The sequence below is a fragment of the Sarcophilus harrisii genome, chromosome 3, assembly GCF_902635505.1.
Source record: "Sarcophilus harrisii chromosome 3, mSarHar1.11, whole genome shotgun sequence".
Taxonomy (NCBI): domain Eukaryota; kingdom Metazoa; phylum Chordata; class Mammalia; order Dasyuromorphia; family Dasyuridae; genus Sarcophilus; species Sarcophilus harrisii.
The window spans coordinates 490,674,250-490,696,450 of NC_045428.1; the positions used below are offsets into that span (position 1 = coordinate 490,674,250).

A 22,201-nucleotide genomic window follows, 5' to 3' on the forward strand; every position below is an offset into this window, starting at 1 on the left:
CCATTTAACTTAAAAACATTTTTTAAACCAATAAAAAGTAACTGCTCAACATGCTACAAAACAGTCAACCTTGTATATCTTGTTCAATCTCACTTCTCCACCTCTGAAGACAAGTCTTAACAAAATTCATTTCTTCCTCAGTAATTGTTCGTGGAGCTGGGTGCTCAGGCATTTTCACTGAAGGTCGGGAAGATGTAAATGGCTTATTTATCAGATCACTTTGGAGTAAATTTTCTTTTTCCAAGGAGGATAGAGAAACTTCAACTTTGCCAGAATATTCTTCTGCTCTAATGCTGAAGGGGGAAAAAAAAGAAAAAGATCAGATGACCAATACTTCTTTTCAAGTAGTAATTTTGAACTAAATTAAGTTATTCATAAATTAACATTGTAGCTTTCTTTTTTCTATTAAGACTACTTCATGGAATATTCAGAAAACCAACTGGAAAGCTTCTAATAATAATAATAATAATAATTCTTTTTAATAATAGCCTTTTTTGCCCAAAATATGTGCAAAGATAGCTTTTAACATTCACCCTTGTAAAACCTTGTGTTCCATTTTTCTCCCTCCCTTTCTCCTATTCCCCTCCCCTAGACAGCAAGTAATCTGATATGGGTTAAACATGTGCAATTCTTTTAAATATATTTCCACCATTCATCATGCTGCACAAGAAAAATGTTATCGAAAAGAAAAAAATTAAGGGGAAAAAAGCAGGCAAAAAACAACAAAAAAGGTAAAAATATTATGTTGTAACTCATATTCAGTCCCAATAGTCCTTTTTCTCAGTGCAGATGGCTTTCTCCATCACTAGTCTATTGGAACTGGCCTGAATCATCTCATTGTTGAAAAGAGTCATGTCCATCAGAATTAATCAATAAATAATCTTCTTGTTGCTTTGTACAACGTTCTTTCTACTCATTTCACTTAGCATCAGTTCATGTCTTTCCAGGGCTCTCTGAAATCATGTTGCTGATCGTTTCTTACAGAACAATAATATTCCATAACATTCATGTACTATAACATATATTCCATAACATTCATATACTATAACATATCAGCCCAACTGATGGGCATTTATTTAGTTTCTAGCTCCTTGCTTCTACAAAAAGGGCTGCTATAAACATTTTTGCACATGTGGGTCCCTTTCCTTCTTTTATGATCTCTTTGGGATACAGTCCAGTAGAGACACTGCTAGAACAAAGGATATGCACAGTTTTATAGTCCTTTGGGCACAGTTCCAAATTGCTCTCCAGAATGATTGGATCCATTCACAATTCCACCAACAATGTATTATTTCCTCTAACATTTATCATTAACTTTTCCTGTCATCTTAGCCAATCTGAGAGGTGTGTAGTGGTACTTCAGAGTTGTAAGAACTAGCTTTCTAAAGCAGACTCTTCTTTTAGACCAAATCAGATAGAAGCTTGAAATATATGCCCAATACAGGATCAGAAACTGAAATCACATTTTCCTTAACAGTTTGATAGTTATCCACTACTCTCTGAAACTAATTTAGTTTAAATTTAGAGATATAGACACACAAAACAAAAGAGAACAAAACTCAAACCCCAAACCCTTCTCATTATTGCTGGGGATTATCATCAAATCTAAAAATTAGAAATGGAGGGAATGGCAATCAATTGAGGAATAGTGGAACAACTAAATATATGATTGTAATGGAATAAGGGAAATTATGCTTTCAGAAAAACCTGTAAAGACTCATAAGAACTGATAGAGAATTAACAAAACCAGGAGAACCTGTCAGATTGGCTAAGATGACAGGAAAAAATAATGATGATTGTTGGAGGGGATGTGGGAAAACTGGGACATTGATTCATTGTTGGTGGAGTTGTGAACGAATCCAACCATTTTGGAGAGTAGTTTGGAACTATGCTCAAAAAGTTATCAAACTGTGCATACCCTTTGATCCAGCAGTGTTACTACTGGGATTATATCCCAAAGAGATTATAAAGAAGGGAAAGGGACCTGTATGTTTGTGGCACGAATGTTTGTGGCAGCCCTTTTTGTAGTGGCTAGAAACTGGAAACTGAATGGATGTCCATCAGTTGGAGAATGGCTGAATAAATTGTGGTATATGAAAATTATGGAATATTACTGTTCTGTAAGAAATGACCAACAGGATGATTTCAGAAAGGCCTGGAGAGACTTACACGAACTGATGCTGAGTGAAATGAGCAGGACCAGGAGATCATTATATACTTCAACAACAATACTAGATGATGACCAGTTCTGATGGATCAGGCCATCCTCAGCAACGAGATCAACCAAATCATTTCTAATGGAGCAGTAATGAACTGAACTAGCTATGCCCAGAAAAAGAACTCTGGGAGATGACTAAAAACCATTACATTAAATTCCCAATCCCTATATTTATGCACACATGCATTTTTGATTTCCTTCACAAGCTAATTGTACAATAATTCAGAGTCTGATTCTTTTTGTACAGCAAAATAATGTTTTGGTCATGTATACTTATTGCGTATCTAAGTTATATTTTAATATATTTAACATCTACTGGTCATCCTGCCATTTAGGGGAGGGGGTGGGGAGGGTAAGAGATGAAAAATTGGAACAAGAGGTTTGGCAATTGTTAATGCTGTAAAGTTACCCATGTATATATCCTGTAAATAAAAGGCTATTAAAAAAAAAAAAAAAAAAAAAAACCAGGAGAATATTGTACACAATCACAGCAATATTGTATGCTGATCTCCTGAAAATGATTTAGCTACTCTCAGCAATATAGTAAACCAAGACAATCCCAAAGGACTCATGATGAAAAATGCTAGTCACTTCGAGAAAGCTGGGAGCATCTGAATTCAGACTGAAGTACATTATTTTTTATGTTTTTTTAATTCATTTTCTTATACAGAATGAATAATATGGAAATATTTTTACATGATTAAACATTATAAACTGTATCAGAATGCTTGCCTTCCTAAAAGGGAGAAGAGAAGGAAAGGAGGAACAGAATTTGGAATTCAAAACTTTAAAAAAACCAAAAGTTTAAAGTTGCTTTTATGTATAATAGGGAGAACATACTACTACTAACAAAAACAAAAATGAGTCAAAAATACCATCAAAAATGAGGGAAAAAACCATTCAGCCTTCTTTTCCCCATATTTAGTATATTTAGAATATATTTAAAATATACTAAATCAGGCATCAGTGAACTTCAGTCTGTCACCTGTTTTTGTACAGCCACAAAGTTTAGAATAGTTTTTATATTTTTGAATGGTTGAAAAAATTAACAGAATACTATCACATAACATGTGAAAATTATATTACATTCAAATTTTGGGCTCCGTAAATAAGTTTTCTTGCAACACGAGTTGTTTGTCTTATATGTCTCATTTGTCTATACATTATCTGTGGTTGCTTTTGTACTACAATGGTAGAGCTAAAAAATTATGACACAGAGCATCTGGGGTACTGTCATTCTTTTACATTGCAGCTGAAAATACCTATAAATAGCAAGGCCTAATTCTGCAGGACTGAATGCCAATATGTGGGGAGTAGAGTATGAAGGGGTATATACACATACATACACACATCTATTTTTTTCTGATTGAGAAGAACTGCCTTACACACTATTATCACTGAATGCCTTTGGAAGTTAGCTTTTGCTGAAGATCTGTTTTTAACAAATCCAACCTAAAATTAGGGGGGCAAAACAGAATTTATATATAAAACCTGTATCAAAGCAAAATCAATTTGGCAGCAACAACTAATAAATGTCTGAATCAAAAGTAATCTCAAGCAGCTCAACACTTTCCATCTTGACAAAAATTAAAATAAGATCTCTATTCTCATACAAATTTGCAACAGATACATTGTCGAAGATTGAACTACAGTTCCAGCAATATTTTTCAGACCTTGATATAAGTGCAAAAGAAATTCCCCACATTTGGATATCCACTGAACTGGCAATTAAGGAATTTCCACATAACCTTGAAGTGGAATTACACATTAAAAGGCAAGCACCAAGAGCAGACTATCTAAAAAAGTCTTCTAAGTCATGAATAGATTCCATTAAATTTATATTCTCTTGTAATGATATCAGTATATGGCAGTATCTCTGTGTGAAAAGACATTTTTAAAGATGAAATAAGTAATATTTCATTACAGATAAGCATTCACAGATGAACATCTGCAACGATTTTGATGCTCAGGAATACTAACATTGAACCCCAATTGAAATGTTACTCTATCACCATCACCGTGCACTCTTCTCATTAGTAGATCTGTCTTTTTAAAAACTGTACTCAATTATTTTTATTATATTTTGAATTTCATCAATAAAAAATTTGTGGAAATTAGCCTTTTCTCTTGTAGCTACATAAAGACCTTGATTTTTGTCTCTTGGTCTACAAAGCCTAAAATATTTACTATCTGGCCCTTTCAGAAAAATTTGGCCAACTCTCATAGTATATATAGTAAAGGAACATCTAGATAGCACAGTGGACATGGAATAATAAAGTCTTATGTTCAAATCTAGCCTTCAACATTTACTAGCTGTGTGACCCATAGTGAATCACATCCTCTGCTTGTTCAGTTTCCTCAACTGTAAGATGGGAATAAAAATCTCATTGGTTGAGGACCAAATAAGATACTATTTGTAAAGTGCTTGGCACATAGTGCTAGATAAATGCTTTTTCTCTCTAGTCTGCACTCCATAGAACCTATTAACATATTTAAAAGCCCTCCCCATTCATTATCTCTAGGTCTTCACAACAGTCCTTTTAAGAAAGTCTCCCCCACATTTCATAAATAGACTTGGATGATATAAGAGGTACAAGATCAGCCAGTCATTCCATGGGAGCAGTCACCTCCCTCCATCTTTTCCAGATACTCAAATGGTACTCACGGGCATTATCTCATTAGACTCTCATCCTACATGGGTGGATGCCAGCAGGCAGCACATGGCTCAGGGTCATGGCTACACGGCTAGACTATGGGAAGACTAAAACTGAGAATACATAGCAGCTTTAGAACCCAAAACCCAGAGCTCTGCACAATGCCCAGGACTCAGCTTGAATATTCAGTGACACAACACCCCACCCTACTACAAGAAGTCCAATCACCTCTTTTTGGCTGTCAGGTCAGAAATGGGGCAGTGGAGAGATGAGGCATGCCCCGAGGGAGGCACTTCCTCGGCAGGCTTGGTGCTGGCAAACTCAAGGACATACTGCAACATGTCGGGGAGGGGGAATCGAGCTGGGCCAGAGCCATACTTCACATACCTAGGAAACAACACAAACATGCACTCTGAGAGCCAAAGTTGCTGCTGTGTTTCCTGAGACAAATCCAGGATCATTGCTGTGGAGACCCAATAGAAAGGCTCACACCAAAGCAGAATGAGTATCAGGAGAACACAGAGAGAAACCTAAGAAAATTTCTGCAGCATCCAGACGGAAAGCTATTCTGAAGGGCAAGACCATGATGACCAACACATTTTTTAATATCTCATAAATAAGACTAGAAATTCAGAGCATTTCAAGTACGTTCTAACTTACTAAGAAATTGTCAGTTGTCCCATATTACTGATATATCCCAGTATGGTTCTAGGCTAATGGGAAGGAATTAAATACCTCAAAAGGGAAATAAACACTTCATTAGAATTGCCAGAAAAAAATGAAGCTGGACTGAAGAAATAATGCAATTAGCTGGTAGTGTCAATGATAAATGAATTCCATGCAAAACCACATGTTAAAATGATTGTCTTAATTTGAAGGATTTTTTCAGTCTTACCTATTTTTTACATTTATACCTACTTTCATTTCAATAGCAAATTCTGATTGTTAGTCAGCAAATTTCAGGTTCATCCCTGTTAAGAGATGATAATGGATGGGTATGGTGGGGGTGATCCAGCTATCTTGATCTTCTACCTTGCAGTAGCAGTAAAGAAACTAGGAGATTCGAGTTCTAGTTCCAGTTTTGCCACTAACACTTTTGTATAACTTTTAGGCAATCACTTATCCTCTCAGACACTCATTTTAAATTCTAAGATGTCTTTTAGATTTGAAATATTATTTTCATTTCTCATTTTTCTTGACCATTTTGTAAAAACACAGGAGTTAATACATACAACTATACATTAAATTTCTTTTTTTCTCTGAGGGGGGGGAGAAGAGGGAGAAGAAATCAATACAGCCAATAGTTATTTCCGATACTGTGTAGCAAGACAAAAAAGTTATCTAAGCTAAGCCTGATAACATAACCTAATAATTTATGAATGATAGTTATTACACTTTTTATCATTTAGAATGTACATATTCCTGAATTTTAAGATGCAGATAACTTACCTTTCCAATTTTTGCTGCAAAACCTTAACTTCCTCTTTCAACTTCCGAATGTGTTCTCTTTTAGTTCGAATAAGCTCTTTGCTGCTATACATGTACCTATAAAAATTATAATGTATAACTTAAGAAAATAATAATCTCTCAAATAAACTTCAAACTAATATTTTAAAATTCCACTAAGTAGCAATTACTTTTAAAAAATAAAAATACAAAAGTATTATTTCGAGTATATAACACATACTACCTGGCTTCCACATTTAATTGATGCTTTCTTCTCCCTTAACTGATTTTTCCTTTCCTAAATTAAGAACCCTTCACTTAAAATAGACTCATTTTATAGCTGGAATTCAAATAAAGGCAATCTGCAACACAGTAAATGACAAATGAGTGGAGAGTCTCACCTATCCATATAAATAATCTGAGGAAACTCCAGCTTATTATGAATTTTCTCTGGTTGACCTAAGGATTGATTGAACTCAAATCTGGAGAGTTCAAAGGTCAGCACTGGAGGTAGCTTTGTAAACCATCGCTGTCAGAAACAAAAATTAAAAGGAAAAGAAAAAGAAAAATCAAGTTCAGAAAAGAGCAATGTTTATATTTAACATCAATAATAGTATCTCCCAAAACTACTTCTTTAAAACTATACTCCTGCTAAACACACATATGAGAAAGGACCTTCTTCCTCCTCCTCAAATATCTAAGGAAATGGTCTCTTATAACGGAGGTCACTCAATAAAGAAGTTAGCTAAATATTTACAAAAGAAAGAATTTATGCATATTTTCATCTATTCCAAGATAATCATTTAAGGGATAAATGAACTGGCATGGATTCTTCCCAAGATAATGGACTTATACCAAAGAGCAAAGATTAGTTTGTAAAGCAGCAAGCATTTAAGAGGTATCAGACACTAATATAAAGAGAAGTCATCATCTCTCAATAAGATAAAGAGAGAAATATTGGGATTGTAATGTGAAAATAGGCATAAATTTAATTATTTTTTCTCATTGTTTAAGTTTTTGGCAATTTAAAAAATTCCTATAGTGCTCTTTGATGGTGGTAGTGGAAGGTTTTTCCCAAAATTATTTAAAAATATTTGGTGAGTGCCCAGTGTTCATAGGACAAGAATGACAATTACAAAGGGGCATATCCTACTTAATGCATTACGTATCAAGTCACAACTTCATTTGAATAAAGCTATCTATTAACAACTGAGCAAGAACTTATTATTTCCCTTCAGATACCTTGTCCTTAAACAAAACACTGAATCTAGGCATTATGAGGGTTTTATAATTACCAAAGGACTAAACTTAAGCATACAAAGTAATTTTTTCAGTCATTTAAGGGTACCTACATTCTCGATTGACAGGTCTCCAAACTAAGAACAATATATTCAATTGCTTCTAAGGACATAAAAGATTGCACAGATGGTATAAGCCACAAAGAGTTTTTAGTAAGATAGGTCTTCATCAGAAATTAAGAGCCATTTTCCTGAAAATCTAGCAAGGTATGACATTCTATTTTTAATCTTATCCTACAAATGTTTCCTTAAGATTTTGTTATGGGTTTCCCAATATCATATCAAAAAAGCTTCCTTGTTTTTCTTACAGTAACTAAGTTGGAGTCTTCAATATTGTGGCTAAATAAATGAGTATCATTCAGTACTGGCACTAGAAGTTTGACTTGAGGTCTTGTATTTTTTTACCTCATGCTTCTCACCACCACCCCCTATCTATCTGTTATTCCCCATCATCTAAAAAATAACACAAAGCACAGCAAGAGAATTTAATACTGAAAAAAAGTTATAGGAAAAATATTCTAAATTGCATATTAAGAGTTAATAAGCACTTTTTTGCCTTCCAAAAATATGAAGGCAATAGGTTCCCCCCTATTTAGGTATAGATCAGGTTCAAAAGAAAAACTGGATTACACTGAAAGCATGAGATAGATGTATTTTATGATTTTTAAATTACTAAAGAATCTCTCAATTACATTAACAATTTCTCTGCCAAAAATATGCAGGCTCAAATACAGACTTTTGCTCACACCCTATAAAATGTCCAGCAAAATAATAGGTTTTTATAAAATGATAGGAAGAATCCCCTGCAAAAGATCTTAGCCTTATTTAACTGGAACTTTGTCCTTTGCAAAGCAAATAAAAATATCAAACTAACCTCTTGTCCATACTTCACTGAATGATCAGGAGGAAGCATCTCGATCTCCCCCTCCACCATGGCTCCTTCCAAACATTCATCTAAGTTCCGATAACCATTTACCTGAAGGGGATACTGGCCAAAGGTTTCATTGTTGCAAAAGGTCTTACCTGGAAGAAAATTTTGCATGAAAAAAAAAAAAAAAAAACCATCCTACCTCCACCATCTGCCTTCTGGTCCCCAAAACACTATTTTACAGTATCTTCCTAGAATTGGAACAATTTCTGGTGAATCAGGAATTAGAAGTCACTTAAGGTTTTGTAGCAAGCATGCAGCTTAAATAAGCCCCCCAGTGGAGGACATTAGTATTTTCCCAAAGCAGAAGCTCCTTATAAATCTGTCCTTCCCAGGAAAAGTGTGGCTTCATATAAAACTAAAACCTCTGAGGATCCATATTAAAGAAATAAAAAAGAGAAAAAACTATAATACAAGGAAAGATTTCTTAACCAGATAATTCCACCTAGAACCTGAAATAATATATTCCAGATCACAAATCAGAGATCCAGAAGTGACAACCAATCAGAACACAGCATTTACCTTCATGAACCCCTTCAGTCAGGAAAGTGCCATAGAAAAGCTGCACCATTGGGTTTTCGGATTTGTTCCTGGGACTGCTGCTTTCAAAAAGGTAGAGAATTCTGCATCATATGGTCCATAACATCAAGCCCTCCCATTATTTAAAGGTGGAAGTTATTTAATTTCTACCAACCCCAAGAGAGCAACATATGTTATAAAACAAATTTTTAAAATCACTTTTAAGAAGCCTTGCAAACAAATATATTGTTTTCCCCAAGCACCTTCTACTCCAGTGGCACACAGGATACACATGAAAATCAGATTCCTTCCTAATTTGCCTAGCTTAAATTGTTACTGGCTTTGGGTAAAAGGCTTTGTAAGGATACTTTTATAACTCACAGATATTTTCACCTAGGAAGTCAAAGCCTTTTAGGGATCAAATTCCTAATATCGATAAGACAAGGAACATCTGTTACTTGTCACAAATTTCATTTCTGTCAAAACTGAAATGGCTAATGTTGCCACTACCCTCACCTATCCCCACACAACAGGAGTAATTTCAAAATGGTCACATATTAATAGAAAATGCTGCCACTTTCTCAGAAACTAAAGCAATGTCTTCAATTATAATTAATGCTATTATGTCCATACCACAGGTTAATTTGTGTGCATCACAAGTGGTACGTGGTTTAAAATAGCAGCCAGGGACAATCAAGAAAAAGAATTATAGGCTGGGATAGCCTATTAACTTTGAGCTATCAACTTTGAGAGAAGAGGAAAGGCAAAAATCTAATTGTGATTCTCAATAAATCTATAGGTAACACGATCGATAAGACTTGGTGGGAATTTATTTATTTCTCCAAGCAAACAGCCCGAATAAATTTTAAGGTATCCTAATTCATAAAATTTTGAAATTCTCGGAAAATTAGGGGTGGGAGAAAAAAAGGGATCAAAAAGTCAAATTCTTAATACTTACTTGACATTAACAGCAAGCTGGAATGCATCCTCCAGCCAATCTAGGAGCTTGTGGGTAAATTCACTCACATCTTGCTGTAAGAGGCAAGAATAGCATGGACATCAGATATGTTCAAGGGGAATGAATTTTTTTCCTTTTACCCACCAAGCAGGAAGACTATTCTTTACTAAGAACACTAGAACATGAAAGCATCTTTAGAAAAATTCATTATAAATGGATTCAATTTCACGTGTCAAATATTTATTAAATGCACACTATGTGCTAAGCACTCTGCTAACATCTGGGGATACAAAGAAAGGAAAAAGTTAAAGCATGGGAGGTAAGGACAGGGGTGGTAAGACACTGGAATGAGTAGGAAAAGATTAGGGAGAAGAAACAGTGTGGCAACCTAAGATACTGAAAACAGAAAGTAATGTCAGAAGGCACTTATGGGTGATACTCATCCCCTCCTTGCCAAATATAAGGGAAACCAAAGGAACTATATCCCTCAAAAAAAGAAAGATATCTGATGGTAACAAAAACCAACAAATTCAAAACTTAATTGTTAAGGGATGCTAAAGGTTGTCTTTGAGGAAAACATTTAGTATGCAAATTCTAACTTTCTTTCTTTCTTTTTTTTTTTTTAATAACTTTTCATTGACAGAACCCATGCCTGGGTAATTTTTTTATATTATCCCTTGCACTCACTTCTGTTCCGACTTTTCCCCTTCCTCCCTTCACCCCCTCCCCCAGATGGCAAGCAGTTGAATATGTCACCGTGTAGCCTAGATACAATATGTGTGCAGACCAAACAGTTCTCTTGCTGCACAGGAAGAATTAGATTCAGAAGATAAAAAATAACCGGGGAAGAAAAACAAAAATGCAAACAGTTTACACTTCAGTGTTCTTTCTTTGGGTGTAGCTACTTCTGTCCATCCTTGTCAATTGAAACTGAGTTAGATCTCTTTTTCGAAGAAATCCACTTCCATCAGAAGACATCATTATACAGTATCATTGTTGAGGTATATAATGATCTCCTGGTGCTGCTCATTTCACTTAGCATCAGTTCATGTAATTCTCTCCAAGCCTCCCTGTATTCACCCTGCTGGTCATTTCTTACAGAACAATAATATTCCATAACATTCATATACCACAGTTTACCCAACCATTCTCCAATTGATGGGTATCCATTCATTTTCCATTTTCTAGCCATTACAAACAGGGCTGCCACAAACATTTTGGCACATACAGGTCCTTTTCCCTTCTTTAGTATCTCTTCGGGGTATAAGCCCAGTAGTAACACTGCTGGATCAAAGGATATGCACAATTTGATAACCTTTTGAGCATAGTTTCAAATTGCTCTCCAGAATGGCTGCATGTATTCACAATTCCACCAACAATGCATCAGTGTCCCTGTTTTCCCACATCCTCTCTAACATTACGCATTACCTTTCCCTGTCATTCTAGCTAATCTAACAGGTGTATAGTGGTATCTCAGAGTTGTATTAATTTGCATTTCTCTGATTAATAATGACTCAGAGCAGATTTTTATATGGCTAGAAATAGTTTCAATTTCTTCGTCTGAGAATTGTCTGTTCATACCCTTTGACCATTTATCAATTGGAGAATGGCTTTATTTCTTATAAATTAGGAGTCAATTCTCTATATATTTTGGAAATGAGGCCTTTATCATAACACCTCTGAATGTAAAAATGTTTTCCCAGTTTATTGTTTCCCTTCTAATCTTATCTGCATTAGTTTTGTTTGTACAAAAACTTTTCAATTTGATATAATCAAAATTGTCTATTTTGTAATCAATAATGATCTCTAGTTCTTCTTGGTCATAAATTCCTTCCTCTTCCACAGGTCTGAGCGGTAAACTATCCTATGTTCTTCCAATTTATTTATAATCTCCAAATGCTAACTTTATAAAGAGGATACTGAAAATCATAGGATGAAAAAATACTTATTCCTGGTGGTTAGGCCATGGGAGCAAACTTAGAAAGAATCTTGAAACTAGTCTTATTAGTTTAATAAGAAACTAGTCTTTGATATTTACTAGTCTTGGCTCTTATGTCAAATTTTCTATTAAGTTCAGGCTATTTTTTGCAACAAAATCCTGAAAATCTAGAATATTTTTCCTTCGTGATTATAATTAATTTTGCTGTACCTATTTTCAGCTGCAACCCTAGTTCTTTTTATCTTCAATAGATAGTATCCCAAGAACTATGTTCTTTTATTGTGGCTGCTGACATATCTTAAGTGATTATAATTGTGACTGAACTGAATTGTTTTTTGTTGTTGTTTGTAACATATCCTCTTTGATCTGGTGATGTTGAAAAATTTAGGAATTGATATTTCTGTACATCTCTCTTTCAGGTGATGATCAGCAGATTTATTTTTTCTATTTCTATTTTCCCTTTTTGCTCTAATACTTCAGAACAATTTTCTTTAATTATTTCTTATATTATTGCATCAACATTCTTTTGTGATCATAGCTTTCTGCAGTCCAATTGTTCTGTTTTCTCTTCTTGAGCAGTTTTCCACATCTGTTGTTTTTCTGAGCTGTTTTCCACATCTGTTGTTTTTCTTTTATCACACATTCTCTTCTATTTTTTGATTAGTTACATTTTATTTTATTATTTCTTAGTCTATTATGACTCTGCTGGCTTCCCCTTGCCCAATTCTAATTTTCAAAGAGTAATTTTTATTCCTTAAGACTCTGGATCTCCTTTTTTCTAGTTGGCTTTCTTTTCATAATCTTCTTGATTTTCTTAGATTGTTCTTATTTTATTTTTTAGTTTTTCCTTAATCTCTCTCATTTTTTTAAAATCTTTTTTGCGCTTTTCTACAAATTCTTTTTGGGCAAGTAAAACATTTGATGTTAATCTTTGAGGTAAAAGAGGCTTTTTTTACTTCAATATCCTCCTCTGAATATGAACTGCAGTCTTTCCTAATCCCACGTTAACTTTCTTGGGTCCTTTCTCTTTAGTCTACTCATTTAAAAAAAAAAACAAAAAACTAAGGGCTTATCAGTGTAATTACCTCTAGTCCTGGGCAGAGGGGAAGGGAATGGTATCTCTGGCCTCAGGTCCCTTCAGTTTTCCCCCTGGCATGGAACCAGAAATGTAGAACTTACATGCCCACCCCCTGAAGCGTTCCTGTTCACTGCTTCTGCACCTACCAGGTTCCTTTTTACCCAGGACCACCTCTCTACATTCTTTATGCCTGGCATTCTTTATCAGCAAAGATTCCTTCAATCTTTCTGAATTCAAATACTTAACTCCTTATACTCCTTGTTATCTTTCTACAAATCTTCTCCAACTGTTCCAGTAAGAACACTGTTTTGTCCCAACTCCTATTTGTTTTTAATTGCTTTATGTTCATCCTGTGGCTCAGTTTTGTCTTGTTTGTGGGGGAAATATGGAGAGTCTGGAATTTTCTGATCTTTTGTACTATTTTCCCAAAATTCTCCTCTAGGAAAGAGCAAATTGAGGAGAGCCTAGCACAGTCAAAAGATTAATGGTTCATCACAAGGAACCTGGACTCTTAACCTTAGTGCCTATATCCTCCTGACTGAGTTCATTCCTTGGGCCTCAGTTTCCTTCTCCATAGAATGAGAAGGAGGGGATAGATTGCCTCTGATGGCCCTTCCAGCTGCAGGTCCAGGAGCAGATGCTTCTTCAAGGGCAAACTGTGAAAAGCAGAAGTGCTGGAATCTATCTTAAAAGCCCCATGGAAGCCACTGAAGATTCCTGAACAGAAGTGACATGCACACAGATAACATGATCCTTTTAAAGAAATGCCAGAAAATGCTGAACTGAGAATCAGGATTTGTGATGTAAGCAAAACAGTCTTGGCCTGGGACTGAAGGACAGCACTAGGTCCAAACAGAAAGAAGCTTATTTTCATGGTAAACAGGAGAAACGAAGCTGCTCTGGGGACTTAGACAAGAACACTGGAATAAAGGGTGTATAAATGAGCAAAAAAGCCTCCAGTATCTGTGTACCTATAACATACCTAATTGGTTTGTTTCCTCAAATTCCCCACACAGTCTCTAACATACCCACCTAAGTGACTGAGGATCAGAGAAAGTATGATGCAGGGGAGAGAACAGTGCCTGGCATATAATAGACCTCAACAGATTATTTCTGTTGAGTTGAAATTAAGTAAAATGCCCATGGATCCAGGGGGAAATTCTTGTTTCTCTACATACTTACATAGGTGAGAGCAACAAAATCTTCTGGAGAGTACTATAGTTGGAGATTACCCTCAGCTGGTCCATTGTGTTCATTCTGAACACTGCAATCTAGCTCAACTGGCCTCCTCTCTGTTCCTCATTCACAATACTAAATTTCCTATCTTTATGCCTGTTCCACCAGTTTACAATATGTTCCTTCTTCACCTTTGCCTTCCTGAAACCCTTTGCTTCTTTCAGATGCTGCTTAGACACAATCTTTTGCATGAAACATTTCCTGATCCCACTCCAAATGTTAGCACCCTCCTTTTCACAGTACTTAAGAGTTATAACTGCCTTTTGTGTTATGTAAACATATAAATATATGTATATGTATTTATTAGGAACGTAAGCTCATTAGGAATAAGAAGTGTGTTATTCCTTGTCTTACAAACAATGCTTAGCAGAATGTGGAACGCGTAATAAATACTTGTTGACTGATTGATGATGGCACTTGCATTTTTCTCTCTACCTATTTTTCCCTTCCTTCTCTCTTCTACTCTCCAAAACCTCTTCTTCTTCCTTTTTGTCTGCTTATGCTTTAAGGCTGTCCATAACTCACATAAGCACTTATATTGACACCCATTTTTCTTTCTTTCTTTCTTTCTTTTTTTTTTTTTTTGGCTGAGGCAATTAGAATTAAGTGACTTGCCAGAGTCACACAGCTAGGTAGTATTAAGTGTCTGAGACCAGATTTGAACTTAGGGCTGGTGCTTTATCCCATGCACCACCTAACTCCTCTTGACACCCATTTTTCAAAACTTAAGCAGATGCTGATTGCTGAAATAAAGCAAAGTCAGTGGAATATGAGCAAAGATTAATTGAAAGAATTTTTTTTCAGGATATTTTGAGACAAAAAAAATTTACTACTTTTGTACCTGCTGTTCATCAGCTGAACGGAATGCTCCCTTTAAGAGATCCAGGGCTGCTGAAGGGTCTACAAATTTACGATTTGATCCCATCATTAGAGCAAACAGATACTGAAGCTCCTGCATAAATACAATATTTCTTTTTTCCTGTAGGAAACACAACATACAAGGTAGTTAACATCTGATATAGGAAATTAAATGGCTCAAAATAAAAATTGTTAGGGATCACTCCATAAACAATATTCAATCTTATTCAGTAAAGAGTCAGGCCCTAAAATATAGAGCAGAAATCAAGGCTTCTATGATTACTGCTAAACTCAGTCTAAGTGGGACTGACAATCTTGGCTGAGGACCAACTATGTCATCACTCATGGCAGCTGTCATCCCACTTGCTGTTACGGAAATACATTACCAGAAGAAATCTAAAGAGGCATTAGAAGAACCCTGGCTAAAGGCTCAATCCTCAGATAAGAATAGATTATTCTCTCTATTTCAAGAATGTTCAGGCCTCTGGAGAATTTGGGTTGAATAGCTACTGAAATCTCACTGAGGGATATCCCAAAATAGAACAAATGTTTTCAAATCTTCTATTCTCTGAATCCCAAAGGCAAACAGATACAGAAGCTAGGAGTGACAAGATGACTCTCACAACTAGAATTCTTTGAATTCTTCCTTTCTTATAATTCTTCACATAAATTTAAAATCCTATGTAATTTTTAAAAATCTGTTCTAAGAGAAGAAAACTTGCCACTCAGAGAGCAGAAAGCAACTGCTAAGACAAATCAAAGTAGTTCAGAAACAGAACACTTAGAGAACCCAAGCTAAGCCTCTAAACTGAAAGGAACTCAGTCATTAATTATAAAAATCACTCAGTAACAACTTACTGTGTGGCTTCGGCAATTTTCAAGTATATTTTGTGGAAGACTGTAGCCAAGAACAAGTCTTCGAAATTCAGAGAGCTGAAAGAGAGACTAGGGAAAAAAAGTATGTCTTATAACTGTCACCTCAAAATATATCAAAAAAATAACATCCCTCACATACACAGGTATTTACATTCCATATACTTTTAAAAGAGAACATTCTGTTCATTAGCATTCCATAAAAACCCATTATATATAAATGAGTATCTTATTAATCTATCCAATTCAATAATACTTATTAAAACCTTGTACTGTTTATTAAAAAGTCTGTATCTTCTGTTCATTAGTTGATCAGAATGCCCCTTTAAAAGATCAGGGCTGCTAGATCTCTTAAAGACCTCAGTACTATGCTCAGTTCTGAGGATACAAAACCAAATACAATCCTTGCCCTTAAGGAGCTTACATGATAGTTGGGGGAAGAAGAGTACACTTAGCACTCAAATGATTCATTCTTCCCCAAGACCGCTAGCAACCTGAAGAAGTTAGGTAGAAATAGATTCTAAATCAGAACTAAATGGAATATCTTTATCTCTGCAGATATATCAAGTACAATAGAATGTTATTGATCCTAACTTTTACCTCAGAGAACTTAAGTTCATCCTGAATGGGCCCCTCTCAAGTGACACTACAGAAAACAGATCCAAAAGGAAACTAAGATTTCACAGAGTAAATAAATTATCAATTATTAAGTTAATCTGTTAAAATTTCAAACTGATAAACTTACCAACTGTGATCTGATCTACAAAGTGCTATCTGAAAATGAGTATTCAGAGTTGGAAAGGAGGCCTCTAAAGCCATATAGTCCATTCCCATTTTAAAGAAAGATAACTGAGTACTAGAGAGGTTAAGTCATTTGCTGAAGGTCACTCAAGTAGTGTCAAAAGTTATACTAAAAAAAATTTAATTGAATATAGTTTAATTTCTAAGTATAATTTAAGAAATGAAAAAAGAATTCTATCATTATTTCTGATCCTGGAGTTATAACTATAAAGCGCCCACGAATAATTTTAACTTCTATTATATTCTTAGAAATTTTTATCTTCATCTGATTTAGTCTTTAGGATATCTGGGCTCCCAAAAGAAACAAAACCCAGTGGCACATGAAACAGACTTGCTAATCATTTTAGATTATTAATTTAATTTTAAATATATATTCATCACATTTAATTTTGGTGATAAAGATTATGTGCAGAAGATTATCTAAAAAACTGGAGAGTACTTTACCTGTATAACAGCACTAAACCAACAGGTATTGCCAACATTTTTAAGTCCGACTGGCCAACCATCTACTCTTCTCCAGTCATTGGGATTGGGATTTTCTCCCCAAACTTCACAGCGCTTCCTCTTTGAACGTTTATTTTCAACAGTAGCTGCTTCATGAGTCCTGTGTTTTTTCAATATATATACCCATAAAATCAAGAGCTGAACTTGGCAAAATAGTAGCTGACATTTATATAGTGTATTATACTTTATAAACCTTATTTCATTTGTGAACCATGTGGTAAATTTCAGTGACCTTGTGTAAACGATCTAAGTTTAAAAGAACTACATAATCACTGGTTACATATGAAATGAATTCATTAAAAAAAAACTTCAAGGAATAGCTGCTATTCATACACACATAATTAAAAAAAACAACAAAGGATTCACTGACTCGAGGAATTGAGAATACTGATTCTAACATAGTGATTCTAACATAGTCCATCAGTCTTGACCTTAAACACAAATTTATTTGATGATTATTAGATAAAAGAATCTGGGGTTGTCAGAAGGGAATACTATCACAATAGAGGTTCTTCAGACTACATTCCTGGGTGAAACTCAAATTGCTCTTATAGTATATGGAAACAGATGATATTTACAAAACATTCTGAGGTTTACAAAAGGCTTTAAATACATTGTCTTATTGTTATCTTTGATAATTCATACTCGCTGGGGATTTAAAAATATAAATAACTCAATGACCTGTTGTGATCTCTTCCATCAGCTTGGATTTTTGGTGACTCTAGTAGACTCAAAGCAATGGCTGCCTGAAGATCATCTTTATTATCATGTGTTGGATCAATTACTTCTGTAAAACAAAACAAAAATATATTTTGGCTTCTTTACACATTTGCATAAAATACAACATGTTCACTTGAACTAGAAGAAGAAAAATTAAAGATTCACACATACCAAATATAGAATTCCAAATACATAGTAGATAGGCTATACTAAGTTATTATCACACCAGGTAGACCAGTGAGGTAAATTAATAATTTAATTTATTGGTAGGATGTAACCTTAAACAGTTTCAAGAACCAACAAACTTTGGGACTATAAATGAACAAACCTCTTGCTTCATACTGTCTTTCCAAAGAGTCAATTTAAAAATTTCCCCTTATTTTAAGTTAAATTTCATCTGTCTGGCTCATGAATTTATAGGTACATTAAGAGTACAATGTTCCAAGTTTACCAACTTCCCTTTGAATGCTGTTTCTGGAAGTTATGGGGGGGGGGGGGGGGGGGGAGGAAACTACCTAGAGGCTCAATATATTTCCCTTTCCTCCTGGGAAAAAAGAAAAAAAAATGTTATCTGGCAAATAAATAGTTAAATGAAAAGAGTCTAAACTAAACTAAACTAAGTGATTTCCCTTCAGGAAATGTTTGAGAACTCTTACTAACAACTTTCTCATAAAATGCTAGAACAGATATTTTCAAATGTGGTTCAGTCCAGAGACTTGGGGGTGAGGAAGGATCGTTTTAGAGTCTATGAGGTCAAAACTATTTTTTACAAAATTCTAAAATATTTTAATCTCATATAGCAGATGTTGATAGATACAACCTACTTATCAATTTTTAGGAAGTGTAAATGGGGTTAGAATATATACATTCCTTAAAAACACTGTAGTGCCTAGTTAAATAAAAGGGCTTTTAAGAGCTTGATAAGTGCTATTTCATTTTACAGTAATGTTGTAAATTTCACTGATTTTATGGAAATAGGTATCCTCCTAAATCATGATTTGAATTACCAAAACTTGCATTTAGGAACGAGGCTCCTAACTAGAAGATTCGGTATTGTTTATAATAGATCTAACAGAATAGTATATAAAATACGCATGAAGCTACTTTACTATGAGAGGAATGCTCTACTGAGAAAGATGTGCATAAATTTCTAACAAAAGTTAAAAAAATTATAAAAAGAAAAAACTTAACATTGTAAAATAAAACCTACATTACACACAATTCATAACTTAAGTGTTCCCATTTTTAAACCATAATCTCTCATGTAACTGCACTTTGAATCAAAGAAACCCAGGTGTAAGAGACTTCAAAGGTCAATGAATCCAATTTACACTGGTTCATTCACAGCCTTTTCCTAAAAACATTTAGTGAGGGGAAAGAATCCTCAACTTTCCTTTCCCAGGCAATTCATTCTATTTTTGTAAGATAATTGTTGAAAATTTTTCTTTATAGCAAAACTTCAATTGCCTCTCTACAATTTCTATTTTCTACCTCTAGGTTCTGTCCTTGGACTTCAGGTAGAATAGTTTAATCCATCTTCTTCAAGGGTAGCCCTTCAAATACTTAGAAGTTAGCATATTTTTTTCTCTGCAGGCAAAACATCCCTATTTCAATACTTACATTATATAAGCTTAAAACCCTTTATTATTTCCATCACCCTTCTCTAGAACTCCAGTATATATATATATATATATATATATATATATCTCCTTCCCAAAATGTAGCCTAAAAGTCTACAGGAAATATAAAAACATGAAGAATTAGAAGCACTCAAAAATGAAATTTTGCAGTCACAGAAAAAAAAAATTCTTTTGATTAGGAAGTGAAGGAGATACTAAAACAAAAATGAAATGGTAAGGAAACATGATGTGGAGAGGAACTATCACTGGCTTTAAAGTAAGAGGACCTGTGTTCAATTCTCACCTCTGACACTTATTACCTGTATAATTTTGAACAATTCTGGACCTTGCTTTCCTTACCTGTAATATAAAAAGTTGGACTACAAGTTCACTAATGATCTTATAAATTTTGAGCTTTCTAAAGAAATTGACAAGGATGCACATAATATGCAGAGATGACAAAATTAAAGACAGATTATGACTTCTATAAAAGTGTGGCATAGTCCCATAATTATAGTATTATTAGCACTGCAAAAGCTCAGAATGAACTGGGGATACATGTTCCCATTAGCAAAAAGAATGTACTAAGAGAGCTACAACATAAAAAAGGATCCTGAATATCCAGTATTCTGAAGTTTGAAGATCTAGGACAGTTAATACACACTCACTCATTAACAATCTCTCTTAACAATCTCTCTCTCTCTCTCTCTCTCTCCTTTCCCTTCCTCTCCATCTCTCTCTTCTCTCTTCTGGAAAAAAAAAAAAATCAAGGACCTTTAAAAAACAACTTGATTAAAAATAAAAAAAGCCTGGATACATATTCCAAGAAATAATAAATAATATTTTAAGAAATAAATCATCATAAACGAAAATAGTCCATATCTATTAACCAGAGGTCAAAGTGAGGACAGAAAGAATTCAACAATCACTTCCTGAACCCAGAAAGAGTCCTAGAGATGTGATAGCCTAAATCCAGAGTTAGGTAAAGTAAGTTAAATCAAGTAAATTAAATAAATAGTGCCAAGTAGAATGATGCCTTTCACATCATGGGGAATATCACCATTGTAATCTGGAAAATATGTATTAAAATTTTGGGCCTTTTTGAATCAAAGAAAAAATCTGAAATTTTGCTTTTTTAATGAGGTGTTTATAGTATTACAAATTAAAATGTTTGTGTTATACAATATTTTAGACATATTTTATTAATTTCTGAGTGTATAAACTTTTCTATGTTATCTGCTAGACTTTGCATGTCATGAGATTTCGGCAAAACTTACAAAAAATTTCAACTTAATTTCTTATATCAATCTGTGATATATTGAAAGTACAATGGGGAAAGTCTCAATGTGGAAGGGATAACTGTATCCAGAAAGAAACAGTTCAAACACCCAAGGATCACAGTTAGGATCACATACTAGCCCTAGAAGCTGCTACTAAAAACTCCTATGCATTTCCAAAGTCCCCATCTTGGGGTTTTCTGGACCACTTTGGGACTTAGGACTCTACTCCTATTGTCTCAGGACACAAGAGACTTATAGGCTTGTGTTGCTAACTAGGGCTCCCTTTTCCTATAGTCTATATGACAGGTATCAGTTGATCAGAGGAAGAGAACCCAGGAGCAGAGGAGAGGGTTCTTTCAGTGTGGTATGTCCAAAGGTTGAATGAACTAGATACATCTCCATGTTTCTCACTGAATTTCTTAATCATTATTTTGTCTGGTGTAGAATTCAGCATTTTGCTCCAGTCATGCAGACATCTTGGCAGGAAGTTTCCCATGATCATTTCCCAGAGCCTCAGAGTATATTCTACTTTTCAACTTCCAAGAGTTTTTTGACTCATTTCCTTCACTGTGAAGAATGTTTAATGTACTGGTTCTAGATTGTATACTAATTTCTCTAACTCTTATCAACTTTTATAAACTTCTCTGGTCATTTTTCTAGGATGTCCTTTCTCTACTTGGGCTTCTTTCTATGAATTTCTTTCATTTACCTTAGATAGAAGGAAATGAAAAATCCGGTCAGAGATGTTGTACTATTCCCTCTACCCCAGCTGCCTATTCTCTCTTCTCTCCTAGTGATCAACATTATAATCTACTAGGGGTAGACAAAAATCTGTAACCTTCGTGGACTAGATAATTACTTGGGTCTTTACTATAAGAAGACTCTGACAAGTTAGTATTTCTGGGCTTATTCACTACTTTTGCCAACTCCCCTCACTTGGACTCTGAGCAACCAAGTTTTTGGTATAATAATAAGGAGATGAAGAGTTGAACGTGCCCTAGACACAAGCCTCTCATTCTACCATTTTCTTATGATATCTCCCTAAGTTCCTTACTTTTTATTTACAACCATGATCAAGAGATCTTCTCTATTCTAAAACCAAAAAATCTTCTTCTGATCCTACTATTCCCTCTCATGCTGTTAGTTACTACCTCACACCAACTCACTTTTCAATCCCTTGCAATAAAATTCCATTTTTACTTTAATGAAATTGTTCTCACATAAAAAAGGAATTGAAAAAAACCCTCACAGATCTTTTTCTTTATATTCTTC

The 22,201-nt window shown here is 34.6% G+C and overlaps 1 protein-coding gene across 9 annotated transcripts in view; it reads right to left on the minus strand.

Moving 5' to 3' along the window:
- Positions 1–22,201, minus strand: part of USP28 (ubiquitin specific peptidase 28) — a 72,094-nt gene that overhangs the window by 15,882 nt on the left and 34,011 nt on the right. For 6 of the 9 annotated variants that reach the window (XM_031961241.1, XM_031961239.1, XM_031961238.1 and 3 more), the window contains exons 4-14: positions 17,992–18,097; positions 17,251–17,410; positions 15,991–16,077; positions 15,116–15,253; positions 10,022–10,095; positions 9,067–9,146; positions 8,491–8,639; positions 6,720–6,847; positions 6,322–6,417; positions 5,101–5,259; positions 70–293 (exon numbers count right to left, since the gene is read on the minus strand). In XM_031961241.1, coding sequence (XP_031817101.1) covers positions 70–293; positions 5,101–5,259; positions 6,322–6,417; positions 6,720–6,847; positions 8,491–8,639; positions 9,067–9,146; positions 10,022–10,095; positions 15,116–15,253; positions 15,991–16,077; positions 17,251–17,410; positions 17,992–18,097 — 1,401 coding nt within the window. The remainder of the gene's footprint in view (positions 1–69; positions 294–5,100; positions 5,260–6,321; positions 6,418–6,719; positions 6,848–8,490; positions 8,640–9,066; positions 9,147–10,021; positions 10,096–15,115; positions 15,254–15,990; positions 16,078–17,250; positions 17,411–17,991; positions 18,098–22,201) is intronic. The other 3 variants (XM_031961242.1, XM_031961240.1, XM_031961235.1) reach the window with 1 other exon arrangement.